This window comes from Echinops telfairi, unplaced genomic scaffold, assembly GCF_000313985.2.
Source record: "Echinops telfairi isolate 266 unplaced genomic scaffold, ASM31398v2 ScPeMD7_3509;HRSCAF=4178, whole genome shotgun sequence".
Taxonomy (NCBI): domain Eukaryota; kingdom Metazoa; phylum Chordata; class Mammalia; order Afrosoricida; family Tenrecidae; genus Echinops; species Echinops telfairi.
In genome coordinates, this window is record NW_022107407.1 from 13,080,570 (window position 1) to 13,099,325 (window position 18,756).

At 42.1% G+C, this 18,756-nt stretch overlaps 1 protein-coding gene across 19 annotated transcripts in view; it reads left to right on the forward strand.

The window, feature by feature from the left end:
- MYT1L (myelin transcription factor 1 like) overlaps window positions 1-18,756 on the forward strand; it is a 723,101-nt gene that overhangs the window by 549,554 nt on the left and 154,791 nt on the right. For all 19 annotated transcript variants that reach the window (XM_045294233.1, XM_045294236.1, XM_045294234.1 and 16 more), the window contains 2 exons: window positions 3,268-3,358; window positions 5,121-5,228. In XM_045294233.1, the coding sequence (XP_045150168.1) occupies window positions 3,268-3,358; window positions 5,121-5,228 (199 nt within the window). The remainder of the gene's footprint in view (window positions 1-3,267; window positions 3,359-5,120; window positions 5,229-18,756) is intronic.

The window sequence follows — 18,756 nt, forward strand, 5'->3', positions numbered from 1 at the left end:
CCAATTAATGCCCATAAGCATCCTAGTCTGCCACTAACCTTCAGCCCAAAAACACACTCAGCTATAACTCCAAGGACAAACTTAGCTCTATCAAGTGCTCAAAGGCACCCCACTCCACTAGCAATCATCTGCCAGAAGGAGGGGAACTTTCGTCTCCATGAGCCAAGAAGCACACCACTCTGTCTTGCACCCATCTCTCAGCTACACCATTCTATCTTGCACCCATCTCTCAGCTACACCACTCTGTCTTGCACCCATCTCTCAGCTGTGCCACCTCGGCTGCCATCAAGTCTCTGCCTCTGCTGCTTGTCACCTTGCGTCATCTCCCATGCCACAGCTGTCTCTCCTGAATTAAGTGTGGTATCATGGGTACAAAGTATGCACTCCATTCCTGGCTGGTTTTTCTCGATAGTAATGATATTTCCATTTCCCTGCAATGGCTCAGTTTAAGACTAACAGGATGACAAAATTGACCAATCCCATGTTAGGTTTTCATACAAAGTATCTGGATGGCCCCACATGCCACTCTCCTTATTTACATTATTAACAAGCTACCACTCCCCTGGAGGTTGGGGTAGGGGGGCCGGGGTGGATAAGCACGTCACACTTGCGTGTGGGAATTGCACACACAGTAGAATGGTCACATCATGCAACTCACTGCACCACAAAGCCCCAACAACGTTCTTTATCAAGTTGGAGAAACTAAGCTCCAGCTTTACTTGGAAAGAAAAGAGGCCCAAATAGCTAAAGCAACACTGACGAAGAAAATCAAAGTAGGAGGCTTCTCCTACCCTGCTCTGGTAGTCAAAACAGCCGGAGACTGATTCAATGACAGGCATACAGACCAGTGGGACTGAATTGGAAACCCAGAGGTCGATCTATCCAACTGTTGAATAGAAAGCTGATATTCCACAAAGGACTAAACCAAGTCTATTCAAAGGGGTAGGGCGGGGAGAGGGGGGACAGTCTTTTCAACACATGGTGCTGACAAAACTGGTTATTCATTTTGCAGAAAAATGAAACAACAGGATCTGTACTTCACACTGTGCACAAAAACTAACGTAAAATGAATCAAAAGACCTGAATGCCAAATCTAAAGTTACAAAGTTCCATTTCAGACTCATAGTGACCCTCTAGGGTGTTTCCAAGACTATAAATATTTACCTAAACAGACAGCTGCATTTTTCTCCCCTGGAGTGGCTAGTGGGTTTGAACCACTACCCTTGTTAGGATGTCCTAATTTTAGCATAAAAATCCCATTTGGCACAACTAATGATAAATGAAGATGGGAAAATAATTGAACTGTGATTTACTAGGAAGTAAATACTATGTTCATCCAAATATTGTCCTAAAAGAGTTTTTTTAATAGAACCAACAAACTAGGAAAAAGCACTTGGCAATGACCCATCCAGCAAGAGTCTCATCTCGAGAATATACAGAAAACGTCGACAACTCGACAGCAAAAAGATAAAGACTTCATGATAACACAGAAGTTTGAGATATATGTGTAAGACAGAGGAAACAGAAGTAAAGACTATGTCAAATCACAGCATATCAATACCATCCCAGACACGAGTCCTACTTGATGGTGATTTGATGACTAGGTCTCCACTTAGTAGAAAAGATCAATATGATCGGTTTGCGATCGATATCCTCACAATCAACGAGGATGTGTGCTAGCTTCCAAGATGACACCATAGTCAAACGTTTAGCATGACAACCAAGTGAAAGAGGCTTTAACAGAAGAGAGAAGCTACGTGTCTGAAAGTATTTATGCAATTTTGTAACAATATAACAGAGAAATGATAAAGAATAAAGACATCGATGATGTATTGAAGCAAGGTCCTGGAGAGGAAAGAGGGCAGAGAAGGGTGCACATTGAAGAGCTTCTTTGTAAGAGAGGAAAGAGATGCCTTCTGCCTCTCGCAGCAGAGTCCAGAATCAGAGAACCCCGAAGAGTCCAGCAAAGCGATCTCCTCTAGCCTCGCTTTCATCATGTCCCCAAAAGAACCATCAATGGACTCTCAATTGCTGTGATCATTCTTTATTGGAAATCAACCATGACCCGGAGGAGGAAATCAACGATGCCTTAGCCAGGAGCTATAGGGAAAATTTAAATTGGGCTCTGTCTCTAAAGAACAGATACAGTCTCTGTGTATTGTTGAGTCAATTTTGACTCAGATTGAGCCCAGTAAAGAAAAAGGACATGGAATCAAATAGCAGAAACAATGCGTGGAACTCGGACACAGTGGTGAAATAAGACCTGTAACTTTTAAGAGAATGCAAGAGATTCTCCTTGAGAAGAAAATTGTATAATAATTAACTTAATTATTTGGAGGGCAGATCTAATTTTGATGGATCTTCCATGTTCATCTGACATTAGGCAAACATTACTGACAGGAGTGGCTCCTACTGGCATTCCTGCTATTATACAGTCCTGCAATTTATGGACAACTGAAATGAGTGAAGCATCTTACTGAAGGGGCCAGTGCTATGGATCAGTCCACTTGATTGTCCACATGCGTCACTAGACTATGGAAGGCATCTCTCATAATCCAAGTTAGTAAAATATGAACAAAGTATCAGAGGTGGAAGAATTAGCCAACAAGCACAGGTTCACCGTGTTTGGTGGTTAGATGTAGACAACTGTCAGCTAATCACAGGCTAGCAGTGTCCATGCAGCATAGGAGAGCATGTCCATGCTATCTTCCCTCTGTGCTAATGTGCATTGCAAAAAACTGCTGTTCTGCTCATTCTATTTAAGAATAAGAAATTACTTAATTCCTTGATGGGAAAAAATATATCATTTAAATTTATTTTACTTTAAAATAAGTTTGGGAGTCTTCTATCCACCCATGACCACTACACTTTCATAATCCTGTGTGCTTCCTAAGATTGGGCATTTTAAAATTAACAATTTACATGATTTTACATGGCTAATCAATATTCAGTGCTTATGTGTGGAAAATATATCAGGAGCCCCATGCTTTACTATCCTATTTGAAACCTTTTAATTATTACATTTTCTAACCTCTATAACCCCCCTCTTCTAGCACAGCCTGTTTTGCATGTCAATTAGAGTAAGGTCAAAACAAGATTCTTCTCTTTTTTTCTACATGTGTTTTCCTGGCCATGCCCATCACAAATGTGTGTAGGACTGTCCCGTGTAAACTAACCCAGCCTTTGTTAAAATGATTGCATATTCTTGTGCTCTGAACATTTCTGTGTTTTAATACTGGGCTGTTTTCTTTGCCTCTCCTTGTCAAGTTCTTGCCATGCATGAAAATGTTCTCAAGTGTCCTACTCCAGGCTGCACAGGGCGAGGGCATGTAAATAGCAACAGGAACTCTCACCGAAGGTAAGCAACGCATGGCTGGATTCTAGGCTAGCGGGAACGCGTTTCCCAACAGTGACATTCCTGGCAAACCCTTCTGACGGAGTGTTTGGTCATGTGACATTTCTTTCTTGCCGAAGGAGACAGATGGTGCTAAGTGTGTCATCTTTAAAGAATGAAGAGTACTGTCATGCATTGGGCGGGGAAAGCAAATACTCGATTCCTTTCTTGCAGATTGATTTTGTTTTCAGATGCCTCAACGATTTTGTCATAAGGGGATAAGAGTCCCCTACTAGGTGCCATCCTGGGTATAATTTCTAAACTATAACCACAACCAGTTATACCACGTAATCAAGGCAGTAAAGGCTTACTTCGTCCTCCAGGGGTGAAGAAGAGGTTGGACTCCTGTGAATCATAAGAATTAGAACATAGTAAAATATTATTGCACATTGTATATCACTGAATCCGGCTGCCCCTTGTAAATATGTGGAGGCCCCTGGTGTCAGAATAGTTGTGATCCAGATACTAGCAGGTGTCCCAGAGTGTTGGTTAGCTGAATATTTGGGATGGTGGCATGTTGGGTAAAGCAGTTTCTATTGTATTACTACTCCAAACAAGTAGACCAAGGGTCACAATTTTGTTTTCAATAAACTCCAGTTCATTTTTTCTGTCTCGGAGTTTTTAAGAATTACCAACTGGTTAATAGTATTCAGTTCACATCCGATACTTTTTTATTCACAACCAAAAAATGGTTCTGTTGAAATTTATCTTAGTTTATATCGTCATCTTCTTCCCCATACTCATAAAAAAATCACCCCTGTGTGGTGGAAACTAAGTTTCACATTGATTTCCTTTTTGCTTGTCTGCCTGGTGAGTCTAGTTACTTGTGTTAAATTTATAATGAGATTTATCATAACTTTTGTCCCCTTCAGAAATTTTCCTCTGCTTACTCTACAGAAAAAGAAAATGATAGTTTGACATGGTTTAAGGTAACATGTAACCAGTGATATAATCTCAAGACATTTCACACAGATGGAGTCCCTCTGCAGGTGTACAGATGCACACCTAGATATGCACAGAGCAAACATCATTTTAATGAACAATGAGTTCAAACACAAAGGAGTCAAATTTTAGACGCTTACAAACATACCAAGTTGAAATACTGATTCCCAAACAAACATTTTATTACAGTCCTAAAGCTTATACTGATGTCTTATCCATTTTCATTTATCTTTCTATTTAAAAAAAACACAGCAGCTCTAGCATCAGACACACAAGCAAAAGCCCGATGGGTCCATAATTTTTACAGATTCAGCTTAGAGCTCCATCTTCTGGTAACAATCAGTTAATTGCCATTCTTGAGCACCTTAAAAGGTGCTCAAGCTACACACGCTATGAGCCGTGAGAGTTATCACAGAATAAAACCTGCTTCTAACATTTTAACTAATTTATTTTATCTTAAATGACACCAAATTTAACTGGTTATAATTTGAAAGAATTTAGGACCCTTCACACGTGGTACTGTCAGCATTGTCTATTGAAAATCAAAAGGAAAACATGCAAACTAGAAGCATGTATTATTTCTTTGCCAAATAAAAGAAAGACAATCACTCCCTCTCCAAATTCATTTTATAAGAAAACTCTGGGCAGATTTGAGGATCTTCCTCTTACTCTTCAGAGTCTTCTTGTAGGGACTAAGGGAGAGAAGGTGGGAGGTGGTAATTGGATCAGTGTATTGTGAAACCATTTCAGACACGACAATTAAATTCCCATTTTGTAATTGCAGCCTCTCGGGATGCCCTATTGCTGCAGCGGAGAAACTGGCAAAGGCCCAAGAAAAACACCAGAGCTGTGATGTGTCAAAATCCAATCAGGCATCAGACCGAGTCTTGAGGTATTTCCCAAACATGGAATGTTTCATTTTCATGAGAGTTCCTCTAAACTCAATCCAAAGTATTCTTGGAAGTGCTTGGTATAGTAGACGAGATTGAATTTCTTAGTGATCGAAATAGAGGTTTCTCGCTGGCCTGAGAGTCCTGAGACGTGGACTCAGTAAATAATGGGAGGATAGGATAAAGTAAGCTCTCATCTACTTAAGTTTCTTTTAATTCAACCCTACCATTAAGTGATTCCAGCTCACAGTGATCCTAAAGGTCTGAGTAGAACTATCCTTTTACGTTTCCAAGGCTGTAAATCTTTAACAGAGCAGAAAGTCTCATCTATCTGCCTCAAACCAGGTGATGGATTCGAACCACTGACTTTCAGGTTCGCAGCTCAATACATAAATCCACTATGCCAATGCCACCAGCCACCAGGTTTCCTTCTCATCGATTAGGGCACCCTGTCCCCAATGCACTGCTGAAGGCAGGCCTGATAATCTGCCTCTGAAAGATTGAAGCTTGAGCGGCCGGAGAGTAACTCCACATTGCACACGCTGAGGCACCTTGAGTTGCAATCAACCTGATGGCAGCTAACAGCAAGAGCAAGGGGGACAGTGTTGGCTTCACTTCCCTGGCACTCATTTTAATCACTGTAATTCTTTAAATGAGAGAATTAGACAAAATTATTTCTGGGTTTTTTTTTTCTGACCCTGGTATTTCATGATTCTTTAAAACTAGAAAGAAACAAAGCTTTAAAAAGTAATGAGATGCCTAAAGTAATTTTACCCTGATTTGAAAGGGAGGGCACAATGTCAACCTACAGGATGGTGCTAATGTTTTTGAAAATAATAGTGATGGTAATACCGCCTTATTCTTTGATGTAAAAAGACCTTCAACACTGTCACCTCCTTTTGCCCGCACACGGCCCTGTGTGGTAGGCGGCAGCAGGTGTTATGATCCCCATTTGATAAGCAAGCAAACCCCGAAGTGCACAGAGGTTAACTGACTTACCTAAAATCACTTCATCAGCGAATTTTAACGTGGGAAAAGATCTCCTGCTTTTTAAAGTTTATGAAAGGAAGATCATTGACCTAGAAGGTGACCATAATCCTTATATATTTTTTTAAATTTTACATATTTCCTTCACATTCCCACCCACTTGAAAATGATAATCACTGTAACTGATCTTTTTACTGAATTTCATACCAAAATTTTTTCTATGTCATCCCTAGATCTATAGTCATGCAGATACCCTTTTAGGGGTGCAACATCAGTGATAAAACTAAATTCTACCTCTTATATCATTTGCAACTTGTTTAATATTGAGGAGAGTGTAGTATGTAATGTTTTGCAGCTGATAATTATTTCTTTGAGATAAGTCATTTAGACCAAATCACAAGGCAATTAGTATGAATATATTTTTGGTTCTTGTGCATTATCTCAAAACTTTATTACTGTGTTGTATCACAGTGCTAAATGCCATTCTTCCCTCTCAATAGCAAAGTTAAAATCTATTTAAAATGTATTGTATGTACTAAACAACAATGTGAAACTAACAATCTCTGATACCACTACTCAGATAATTCCTCAAGAAATCTGATTGTGGGCACTTCTACATTTTTCTATGTATCAGTGTCACTAATTTAAAATATCTACAGTATTCCAGTATTTACATCACTGTAACAGACTCATTTTACAGGTCATAAGACTGAACACTAAATATATGCCATGTGTCCATAGTCCCCACTCCAAGTCATTAGTGATTGGCAAGGTTAGCACAAGAAACTGTCTCCATCAGTCCATTGCCAGGGTATGTAGAGTTACAGGGGTTAAAAAGACTCTAACTGCAAATATATTGTATAGGAGCAACTGTTTTACCTTAAGAGAATAAGGACAAGGCAAAGACAAGCATCTAGGTGAGGGAGACCATCAGTGTGAGTTCATCATGGTGTCTGCAGGGCTCATTGTGACAGCCACTGTGTCAACCTGTCCTCGCCATGGTCTTCCTTTTTAAGCCTGTCCTTCCATTTTACAAAGGATCATGTCCTTCTTCAGGCACTGTTCTCTCCTGATAACATGCCCAAGGGACAGGAGAGGAAGTCTCTCTAAGTCTTGCCACCCTTACCTCTAAGGAGCATTCTAGCCATACGTCATACTTATTTGTTCTATTGGCTGTCAATGATGCATTCAATATTCGTTACCAACACCATAATTCAAATGCATCGACTCTTCTTTGGTCTTCCTTATTCAATTATCAACTTTCACATGCATTTAAGGTGATTGAAAATGCTGTTACTTGGATCAGATGCACCTCAGTCGTCAAAGTAATATCTGTTTTCTCACTCCCACCGAGTTGATGCCAGCCCGTGACAACCCTATGGAACAGCAGGGAACCACCCTTGGGGGGGTCCCTAGATTTTAAATTTTGATGAGAGTAGAAATCCTGGTCTTTCTCCCTCAGAATTGCTGGTAGTTTTGCATACCTTGTGGATTCATAACCACTGCACCACCTTGCTCTACAATACTTCAAGGAGGTCTTGTGCAGCAGATTTACATAATGAAAAAGTCTTTTGATCTCTTGGCTGGCACTTTCTTGAGCATGGATTGTGGATCCAAGCAAGACAAATTCCTTGACACCTTCAGCCTTTTCTCCATTTATCATGGACCAATTTATCCTATTGGTCCTGATGTGAGGAAAGGAAATGCATCACAAAACCATAGCTGGCAATAGATCTATGGCCCAGACTGAGCTGTGGAGTGGAAAAGGATTTGGGCAGGGGAAAGCACAGTAATACAGGACAAGAAATGTACAGAATGAGTCCTTGAGCCTTCCAACTACCTTAGTGGAGTTATGACTAGTGATCATACAAGGGCACATACAAGCGAGTCACTTTGAAACATACTCTGGCTGATGGACAAGGTTTTTTTTACCTTATTAGCTGATGGTCAGAAAGAATCCAATAGAGACTGAGTTCATGTTGACTCAAAATAAACGTAGGGCTCCCACTGTAACGTCCTGCAAACTAAGTGTTCAGAATTTAAGCTCAAATACAGGACATTTGGAAATGGTGGTTATTAGCCAAAGGAATTTTTTTTTTTTAAGTTAGAAAGGAGTTTGTGTTAAGAGAGCTTCTTAACTACCTTTTTCCTTTTTTGGCTAGGCCCCAGAGACCAGAAAGAAACTTGTTTGGCACCATCTTTGAAGTTACCAGGGGTATGCTGCACTGTACACATAAGTGCAGTTTCTATTTTAGTGGCTGTGTTAGGCTAAGTTTCCTAGAGAAACAAAATCAGTGATACTTGTGTATTTTTAAAAATTATATCAAGAAAGCAACCCAACCCAGTACAACTCAAGCTCATGGGTCAGAGGCTAGCTGTAGGCCCATCATACACACACATCTAGCAGTGGATGAAGCAATGGAGGAAGGTGAAGTGAGAATCTGGGCGCTCACAGGCCAGTGGGTGCAGAGCCCCATGGACCCAAGATGCAAAAGAACATGACAGTGTGTCACAACTGCCAGGGCCGGTAGTTATATGGCCCACTTGCCCCAGGTGTGAGACACAGGACCCAGTCAAGCAGGAAGGAAAGGGGCAAGAAGAAGAGAAATTCTACACCACATCTCTTACTAAAAGACCATATCACCAAGGAGACACCATTAGTCTCTGAATGATTAACAGGTTAGACTCCATCCTTACCTTCACATACATACAAGTTGACTTAAAATTTAACCATCACAGTAGCCAATTTTTTAAAATCATTTTATTGGGGGCTCATACAACTCTTATCACAATCCATACATACATCAATTGTGTCAAGCGTATTTGTACATTCGTTGCCCTCCTCACTCTCAAAATATTTGCTCGTCACTTAAGCTCTTGATATCAGCTCCTCATTTATCCCCTCCCTCCCCGCTTCTCCCTCCCTAATGAACCCTTGATAATTTATAAATTATTATTATTTTGTCATGTCTTACACTGTTCAACGTCTCTCTTCACCCACTTTTCTGTTGTCCATCTCCCAGGGAGGAGGTTATATGTAGATCCTTATAATTGGTTCCCCCCTTCTACCCAATCCTCCCTCTACCCTCCCGGTATCACCACTCTCACCACTGGTCCTGAAGGAGTCATCTGTCCTGGATTCCCTGTGTTTCCAGTTCCTATCTGTACCAGTGTACATCCTCTGGTCTAGCCAGATCTGTAAGGTAGAATCGGATCATGATAGTGCGGGGCAGGGGGAGGGGTTATCATTTAAGAATTAGAGGAAAGTTGTATGCTTCATTGTTGCTACACTGCATGCTGACTGGCCACAGTGGCCAATTTTTAACAAGCATTTAAATGAGAAGCTCCACTGGAAGATTGAGGTTCATGAAATAGATATTTAATTGCCAATATCTCCTTGTTCAAATGGAAATCTCATTTTTTATATGAAACTGGGTTAGACCGGGCTGACTTGAGAAACAAATCCAGGGACATTCGTATAAGAAAGAGCTTTATATCAAAGAGTAAATTGTATATTAAAAAAACAGCTCAGCCCAGCCCAGATCAAGTCTGATATTAGCCCATAAATCTGATACTAGTCCATAAATCCCTCATCAGACTCATGTAGCCACATGCAATGATGCAGAATGCAGGAAGATCACAGGCGAGTGGGTGAAAAGTCTTAAATATCCAATGGTAGTGGAGGCACCTCCAGGGCTCTAGCTGCCATCAGGGTGACTCAAGGTGGCAGTCAGTAGGAAGGTGAATCAGAGAGAAAAAGAGGGAGGCCATCCTTCAGAGAGCCATTTATCTCGGTTGCCCTCCAATCAAGCTGCAACCTGAATGGCAGGCTAAACCCCACCCACATGTTTCTATGGGAGTCATGTTGGCACAAAAAGAACTAACCATAACAGGAATTCTAAAGCAACAGCCTATGGCATTATTTCTATGATTTATAATGTGGGGATCCCTTTCTTCAGTTTAATGCAATGGAAAGCTACATTGAATGGCAAAAAAACAAACAGATATGGTCAACACTTTGTGTGTGTGTAGATGTAGATAGATATAGATATAGAGAATATATACTATAATATGGAATATATATATAGTCTCCTGATGGCTTTGGAGTTACCTTGATAATCGACCTTTAACAAAAACAAAGTACCCTACTCCAAGGATTTGGGGGGGGTGACTGGAAGCCACCTTAAGTGATATTGACTAAGAATCCAGTTAACAAGCATTTGGGGGCTTTCTAAGGTGGCATTTGATTTCTGGGCTAATGGATTGGCCTTGCAGCTAAGGCTCTTATGTATTCTCCAGCTCCCAAGGACTCTTATCTCAAGCACTGATTTTGCAGCCTGTAAATGCTTCAAGGGCAAGATCTATGTCTTAGTCATCTTTGTATTCTCCACGGTGTCTAGAACACAGTGTTATTCATCCAGTGAACTAAGGAGAAACACCAGAAGGAAGAAAAATGAAAGAAAAGAAGAATTAAACCTACAATCGTTTAAACTGGTTAAGATGTTTTGAAATTGTCTTAAATAGTTTTTCATTAGGACCCCGAGACTTAGGACTTTCAATCTTATTCAACTTCTTAATCCTATTACCAACCTACATCCCAGGCCCCTATAATAGCCATCATTTGGTCACTGGAAGTACAGCCTTCTAATTAATGCCCCCTAGATTTAGTCTCCCTTTGTTTTGTCATCATCTTTTTTCTTTCTTTCTTTCCCTTTTTTCCTTTCTTTCTTTCTTTTAAATGTAGAGATTATGCTTCTTTCAGGTCCCAAATCTTAGCTGTGCCCAAGAGATAAAATGAATTTACTACCCATTTAACCACCAATTAATATTCTGTTATCTATTCCACAGAGATGTTTAGATATCTTGTATTCACTCATTTTGTTTTTCTGATTTTTTTCCCTGAGAGTTTTTTTCTCAGCCCAACATAAATGTTAACCTTACAAATCTATTCTGCAAAATGTAATTCAAACATTGTCCTCTCTATTAAAAAGTAGTTGACTTTCATAATTGAAAGAACCTTTTAGTCTTTGAATTCTCACAACACTTTTATTCTTTAAAAATTTTGGATTTTATTCACTGCTACTCCACAATGCCTAGAAAATGTCTTTAAAAGAATGAACATCCAATTAATCATATGTATTTTGATGATTTGTCAAGAGATAAATAGGCTACATTAATTAATTTTTTTAAATGAATGAGTTAGAAAATCACAGTTGAGAACTCAATGGAGGATGAATTTATGTCAAGGTTCAAAATGGATTTAGGGCTCTCACTGTGAACTACAGCCTTCTACAAACCAAGTGCTCAAAATTTAAGTTCTTATACAGTATGTTTATTAAACAGAGGGAATGGTACCTTTGCCTGCACCATCTTCACAGTTGTTATTATATTTGAGCCCACTGTGCCAAACTGTAACCATTAATAAGTCACTCTAAAGGTGTAAAAGTGGCATAGATATGCTGTTAAGCAGCATATCAAAATATCTCTTTAAAGTATTAAAAACAAAGAGGTCACCTTAAGAACTTAGGTGTACCTAAACTAACCTAGTGTTTTCCATCACCTCATATGCATGCAAAAGCACAATGAATTAAGAAGACCAAAGAACAATGGATACATTTGAATTATGGCAAACAATACTGCACATTGCATGGACTGGCCAAATAAAGAGCCAATCTGTCTAGGAAGAAGTACAGCCAGAATGCTACATAGAAGCCAGAATGGGAAGATTTTAGACATGATATCTGAAGAGACTAGTTCCTTGAGAATGACATCAGGTTTATTAAATTAGAGAGTTGGAGAAATTACAGAGAATGACATCAGGTTCATTAAATTAGAGAGTCGGACAAAAAGAAGAAGAACCTCATCAAGATGAATTGATACAGTGACTACACAAAAGAGTTCAAACATCACACCAACTATTAGAATGGCATATGTAAAGGTGAAAGTGCAGCACAGGAAGACAGCAGACATATCTGACAGGACAAGGGAGAGCAGAAACAGAAATAGCTTTTATTAAGAGGAGCTCCTGGATGAGGTTCCATGACCTAGGCCAACAGGTCTGAGAAGTCATGCTCAGCAGTGGCGGGGTGGGTGGGGGTGGGGGTAGGGGGCGGTTAAAGGGGTGGTGAGGAATGTATGGCAATTATGGCAATTAGCATATGGGGTCTGGACACCCCAAGAATTGCTTGTCAACTCCTTGAGGCTTTCTTTGAACCCATAGCTTCTGGTTTCACTGATTATCTTATCTGTCACTATCTGCTGCTGACCTCTGGGGATGTGCAGGGAAGTGGGGCCCTGGCCTGCTTCAGTTTAACCCAATCATTCCAGCCTTTTTAGTGATAAAAGGGGCGTTGGCATCTGATATGACTACTTCCTGCTGGTAAAGGGCAATGGAAAAGGGGAGCACTATGGGCTGGAATGGTTTGGACCAGCATTGGCAGGTAGGGGACTGTACGGATGTAACAAGAGTTGGTTAACAATTAGATTGGAGATGTCTTTCATTCATTCTTGAATGAATTTAAAAAGACAGGGGGCTAAAAGTAACAGCAAGCAAATTATTACTAGGGGTCCTATTATGGGCATAACCCAGGACATAACGGGGTGTGTTATTCTGGGTACATTAGAGAAAAAAATTCACATAAACCCTTATGTATAAAAGAGTTTTGTACAAAGGGTAAGTGCACATCAAGAAAACATCCCAACCCAGTGCTGCCCAAGCCCACAAGTCCAACATTAGCCCATATGCCCAAGACCAATCCACGAAGTCCTTCTCCATCCCACAAAACACGCACAATGATGCTGACTGCAGGAGAAAAGCCAAATCAGTGAGTGTGTAAGCATCTCAGCACTGGCAGGGCTGCATCAGGGTAGGTCCATGCTGCTTCTCCTTGGGGATTTCTTGCAGGAAGTGAGCCTTGCCAGCTGAAGCAGAGAACTGGCTAAGGCAGCTGCACCCTGGTCCGACCATCATAAAGCAAGAGACCCGAGAACTAGAAAGACGAGATTCACTGAGCCATTTATCCCTCTGCCCTTCAATTAACCCCACATGTGTTTATCGGCCAGGTTGGCAAAATAAACTTTAACTATCTCATGGCATTTTGGAACTAGGGGATCGTTGCTGTGTTACCTCAGTGGCAACTTTTGATCTCTTCAGCCATACTTTTTAACACCTTAACACTTTGCTCAACAACTCCCAACTTATTAATATAGTAACAGCACTTTTCTCCTAGAAACATGCATGCACCTTCTTTGTCACCTGTTAACAGATCTAATGCACAACAGTTTTAAAGGGTTACCAGTGCCAGGGATGTAAGCTGTTGCTGTAAGGAGATGAGAGACTCCAAGGTGGAGTTCATGATTAGTTGGTCTTCTTTGTTAAAGTTTTGTGTTTGGAGAATGCTGTGCTTCATTGCTTTACTAGAAATTCTTGCTGCTGCTAGGGAGAAGGTAAAACTAAAGTTTACTAGGACAAGTAGGAATACAGCTATGCATTGCATTACTAGCCTCAATTTATTATCATGATAACTGCACTCTTGGGCTTGTTGCTGCAGGGAGGCTAGAGAGACCGGGATGGATTAGGAATGCTGCTCTTCTCAACTTTTGGGTGGGGAGTAACTATGCTTGTTCAGCTGAAGTTGGTGGTTGGAGGTCTTTTATGACCCAGCATCTGTTTAGAGTTAAACCCTGAGTGGTGGGGGTGAGGCACAGGCCTGAATAGATAACCAAGGAATGCAATAATGGCGCCTTGGAGGGAGAGAGAAGTTGGGCTGTGTTTGCTTTAGAACTGTTTTAGGAGGGGCTGCAAGTAAAGGTAAATGAGTGCTGACAAGCAGGATTAAGAGGGATGGTGAAAGAGGCCTAGTGGAGGGCGCAATGTGGGACAAAAGAGTATAGGGGTCGGAAACTGACAGGTTAATGGGGATAACAGCTTTGTTAATGAGGCACAGATCCTGGACCAAGTGATAAGTACAGTTTGGTTTCTTTACTGGTAAAATTGGAGTGTTGCAGGGAGAGTGGGTAGGAGTAATGAGGGTGTTAGAAAGGTGGCATTGTATGGTGGGTAAACATTGGGAAGCAAGGAGGCCTGTAGAGCCGGTTCTTCCAGGTCGGGTGAAAGAAGGGGAAGGAGCAGAGGTGTTGTGGGACCAAAAGTAAGGTGTAAGGAGGCCGTTTAAATGTCTCTTCCCAACAGAAGGACCGGGCAGGAAGGTATTATAAGGAAGGAATAAGTAAAAGGCCAGTACACCTGGGGCAGGTAGGCTTGCCATCAATAGCCATTACTAAAATTGAAGAAGGACTGCCTAGCCCTGAAAATGAGGGCAGGTCAGGAAAGGTAGCTTCTGAAAAGAAGGACATTTACTCACATGATATGTTGAGCAATACCCTAGGCTTGGCGAGGATGATGGGTGGTCTAATCAGGGTCTCCTCAGACTTCGGCCAATCCCTGTAGGGCCAACAGTGGGTAAATAATTGAAAGAACAGTCCCTCCGAGTGGAGACACAAAGGGCCTGTCGCTTTTCCAAAGACAGTCAGACATCCAGTGTCCGCTTTGACAGCATGCCAGGCAGGGTTTAGTTGGAGCGCTAGGCCTGGGGCACTCCTGTGATCAGGGCCCTTCTTTGCCGTACTTGAAGTAGGCGCCAGGTGGCAGTCATTGTTCCCATACACACCTGCCCCACGCTGCCCCTCTGGGGCCTCGGGGGATCACTGGCCCACAGGTCTGCTACGAAGGCTTGGGTTTGAATTTTTACCTTCAGCTGGAACCAGGCATCACGGGCTGACTCTGCCTGCTCCTCACTACCCTTAGAAACATTAAATGCCATATTCACTAAATCTTGGACTTGGGTTTGAGGGCCTTGCTCTGCCTTTTTAAGCTTTTTTTGTAATGTCTGTGCCTGACTGGGTAATAAAATGGGTAGTGAGGACCGTAGCCCCAGCTGGGGAAGCTGGATTTAAGTGGGTATACTGGGTTAAAGCAGCAGTTAAGTGGCTTAAAAGGTGGCTGGATTCTTGGCAGGCTTTTGAGTGATCTCCCTAAGATTATTAAAATTGACCCCTTTATGGGAAATGGCCTACATCCCAGCCAGGACACACTGCAGCATTTTGTCATGGTGGGCATGTCTGTCCCTCCCTGCTTGATTGTCAATTTGATAACCCCACCCAGATTCTTGTCTGGGAACCGCTTAGGTCAGGGATGGTCAAATGAACCTGGTCAGAGTGCTGCTGAGCAGCAAGAAATACGCGTACCCAAAAATATTATGCCCGGACAAATCATAAACTTGAGTTAAATTATCGGAACTCCTTAATATAAGTAGTGGGATCATTAGAAAAGGAGGTTAAACATTTTTCAATCTGAGATAGATCAGTGAGAGAGAAGGGAACATGAATCTGGACCACGCCCTCAGTCCTGGCCACGTTCTGAAGTGGACAAAGGAGAAGGGGGCTCTGCGATCGCATGTGCTTGCCAACTGGCAAGATGAGTGCAGACTCGGGTTCCTCCCGTGAGCCGAGCAGATTGGGAGAAGAGGACGTGGGGCACTCTGGGTGGCCAGAACAGGGAGGGGCAAGTAGGAAAGGAGACAAGGTGCTCAGGCAGGTCTGAAAAGGTAGACACAAGAGGGGAGGAACAGAAGCAGGAGGAGAGGAAGAATTTTCTTCAGTCAAGAGGACTTGGGAAAAGGAGCAGGAAACACAGAGAAAGGGATGGGAGCGCAGAGAAAAGAAGGCTTGGACATATGAAACTTCAGATTATTTGTGAGTTCACTGGCAGAAATTGTCGAGATTTCAGAGGATATTAAAATCAAAAGTGTGGCAGGCCATTGAAGTTGTTACTTCCTGGAGCTTTCTGACCCTTCCCTCCTGCCAGTCTCAGGGTAGAGACCATAGATTTGTGCTCTGCTTCCCTATCTGGGAGAGGTCTGTTAGAAGCTGCAGGTGTTGGCTCAGAGGAGGCTGAGCAGAGGGGGCTGGGAAGGGGAGAGAGAGAGAGAGTCCAGGGAGTCTGAAGGGGAGGGGACGGGTGTTGGAGGCACAGTCATCTCAGCCTTTGGGAGTTGAGGGGGTAGCAGAGGGAGGTAATGGTGAGGGGTATCCAGAATGTGGAGGAGGACTTAGTGGGGGTACAGAGAAGGAATCAGGGGGTTCGGAGAAGGACAAGGGGGAATACTGTCAGGGGCCTGATTAAGAGAGTGTTTGGCTAAGAGAACTTGAGCCGGGTGTCAGGTAGTAGAGAGGGATGGGAATGAAGAAATAAAAAGACCTGAACATATGGGACTTCTGACTACTTGTGAGTTTGCTGACAAAAATTGTCGAGGTCATGAAGGATGTTAGCATCAAAAGTGCTATTTTCGGTACAATCGGTATTTTCGCTATTTGTACAATCGGTATTGAGGTAAAACTTGGTTACAGAAAAAGACCAGGCACTTAAGGCAAAGCAGTTTTTTAGGAACCAAACCCAATTCAGTAAGGTTGGCCAGGTGATTAGGGCAGAAATCAGGAGCCAAACCCAATTCAGTAAGGTTGGCCAGTAGGCACCCCAAAGAACTGTCCTTAGTGGGCTCAGGCAGAGGACTTCCCATGGTGTCTCAAACTGTAGGGGGTACAGACAGAGGAGAAGGGTGGCCCCTGGTCCCTGTTAGCACCCATCAGTGAGAAAATAGTCCAGTAACCCTGAGAGCATCCTGATCAGAGTTAGGGATCTAGGGGAGAGTCTTGGATTCTGCAGAACAGTAAGGTTCCCTGGCGCAGGCCTGTGGCTTTCCTCAGCAGACAGGGACCTTGAATCAAAGAGAGACACAATAGAAGTTGAGGATGGCAGGGGGCCTGGCTTTATGGCCAGTAAAATTGAGGTCAGTCAGAGGCCTTTGTTCAGGGTGAGAGAAAGGGGAATCAGAAAATTTTAGAGAAAGCACCGCAGAACCACAAACGCAAAACATAGTTATTTCCAGCTCCTCTTAGTAATAGAGTGGCACCCCAGAAAAAAAAACAGGAACCCGATGTTCCCATATGCGTTTACTGGTACTTGTGTCTGGAAAGACAAACAGGATAAATGAGACAAAATGAACATACACAAAAAGATACCAGAAGTCGTGCATTCAGACAGGATCCCGAGGTTCGAGAGGGGAGGAGGGGTGGGCTACGTCCCAGCCAAAGCTGGGCAGGAAGGCATGGAGTCCATGTCCATACCTCTCCCAGAGGTACAGGGAGATGGACAGACATAACTAACAGAACAACGGAGAGAAGAAACAGAAATAGCTTTATTAGGGGGAAGCACCCAGATGAGGTTCCGTGACCTACGCAAACAGGTCAGGGAAGTTGTGCTCAGCAGCCAGGGACACGGGTTTTTAAAGGGGTGGTGAAATGGGTGGCAATTATGGCAATTAGCATATGGGGTCTTCACACTCTGAGAATTGCTTGTCGACTCCTTGTGGCTTTCTTTGAAGCCAGAGCATCTGATTTAACCAGTTATCTTTTTTTTTTTTTTTTTTTAGTTTTTTTTTCTTTTAAAAAAATCATTTTATTTGGGGCTCATACAACTGTTATCCCAATCCATACACACATCAATTGTGTAAAGCGCATTTGTACATCGTTTCTCAAAACATTTTCTCTCCATTTAAACCCCCGACATTAGGTCCTCATTTTTCCCCTCCCTCCCCGCTCCCCCCTCCTGCATGAGCCCTTGATAGTTTATAAATGGTTATTTTGTCATATCTTGCCCTGTCCGACGTCTCCCTTCATCCACTTTTTGATTGTCTGTCCCCCAGGGAGGTGGTCACACACAGTTCCATGTAATCGGTTCCCTCTTTCCTACCCATTCTCCCTTTACCCACCCTGTTTTGCCACTCATACCACTGGTCCTATAGGGCTCATCCATCCTGGATTCCCTGTATTTTCAGTTCCTATCTGTACCAGTGTATCTCCTCTGGTCTAGCCAGTCTTGCAAGATAAAATTCGAGTCATGGTAGTGGGAGCGGGGAGGAAACCTTTAGGAACTAGAGGAAGTCAACCAGTTATCTTATCTGGCGCTGTCTGCTACTGACCTCCGGTGATGTGCAAGGAAGCAGGCCCCTGTCCTGCTTCAGCTCAGCCCAATCAACATAGGGCTGTGATGTTTTCTTTGGTTGTGAATGTGCTGGAACCAGTTTGATGACACCTAACAACAATATATGAAAGCTATTTATTAAAAATTTGTCCCTGCTCCAAAATCAATCTAAATTAAGGAAATAACAAACAAAGAAAATGATTTTATAAGAATGCTTATCAGAAGATTTACAATAGCACACAGAATGCATATGGAGCTCTGGTATATATATATAATATGCTATTAAATATTTACCTGTTAACAGAAGATTTGGAGGTTCAAATTCATCTACCAAATTAAAGAATTAGTGTTCTGCTCCAGTAAAGAACACAGCATAGGAAGTCTTCTGGGTAGTTCCTCTCTATCTTCCAGGGCCACAGCAAGTCAGGATTTGTCAGGATGATTTGAAAGACTGAAAATATTCTTAATAAATTTATTCAGCCTTTCTTGAACTAATTTACCAA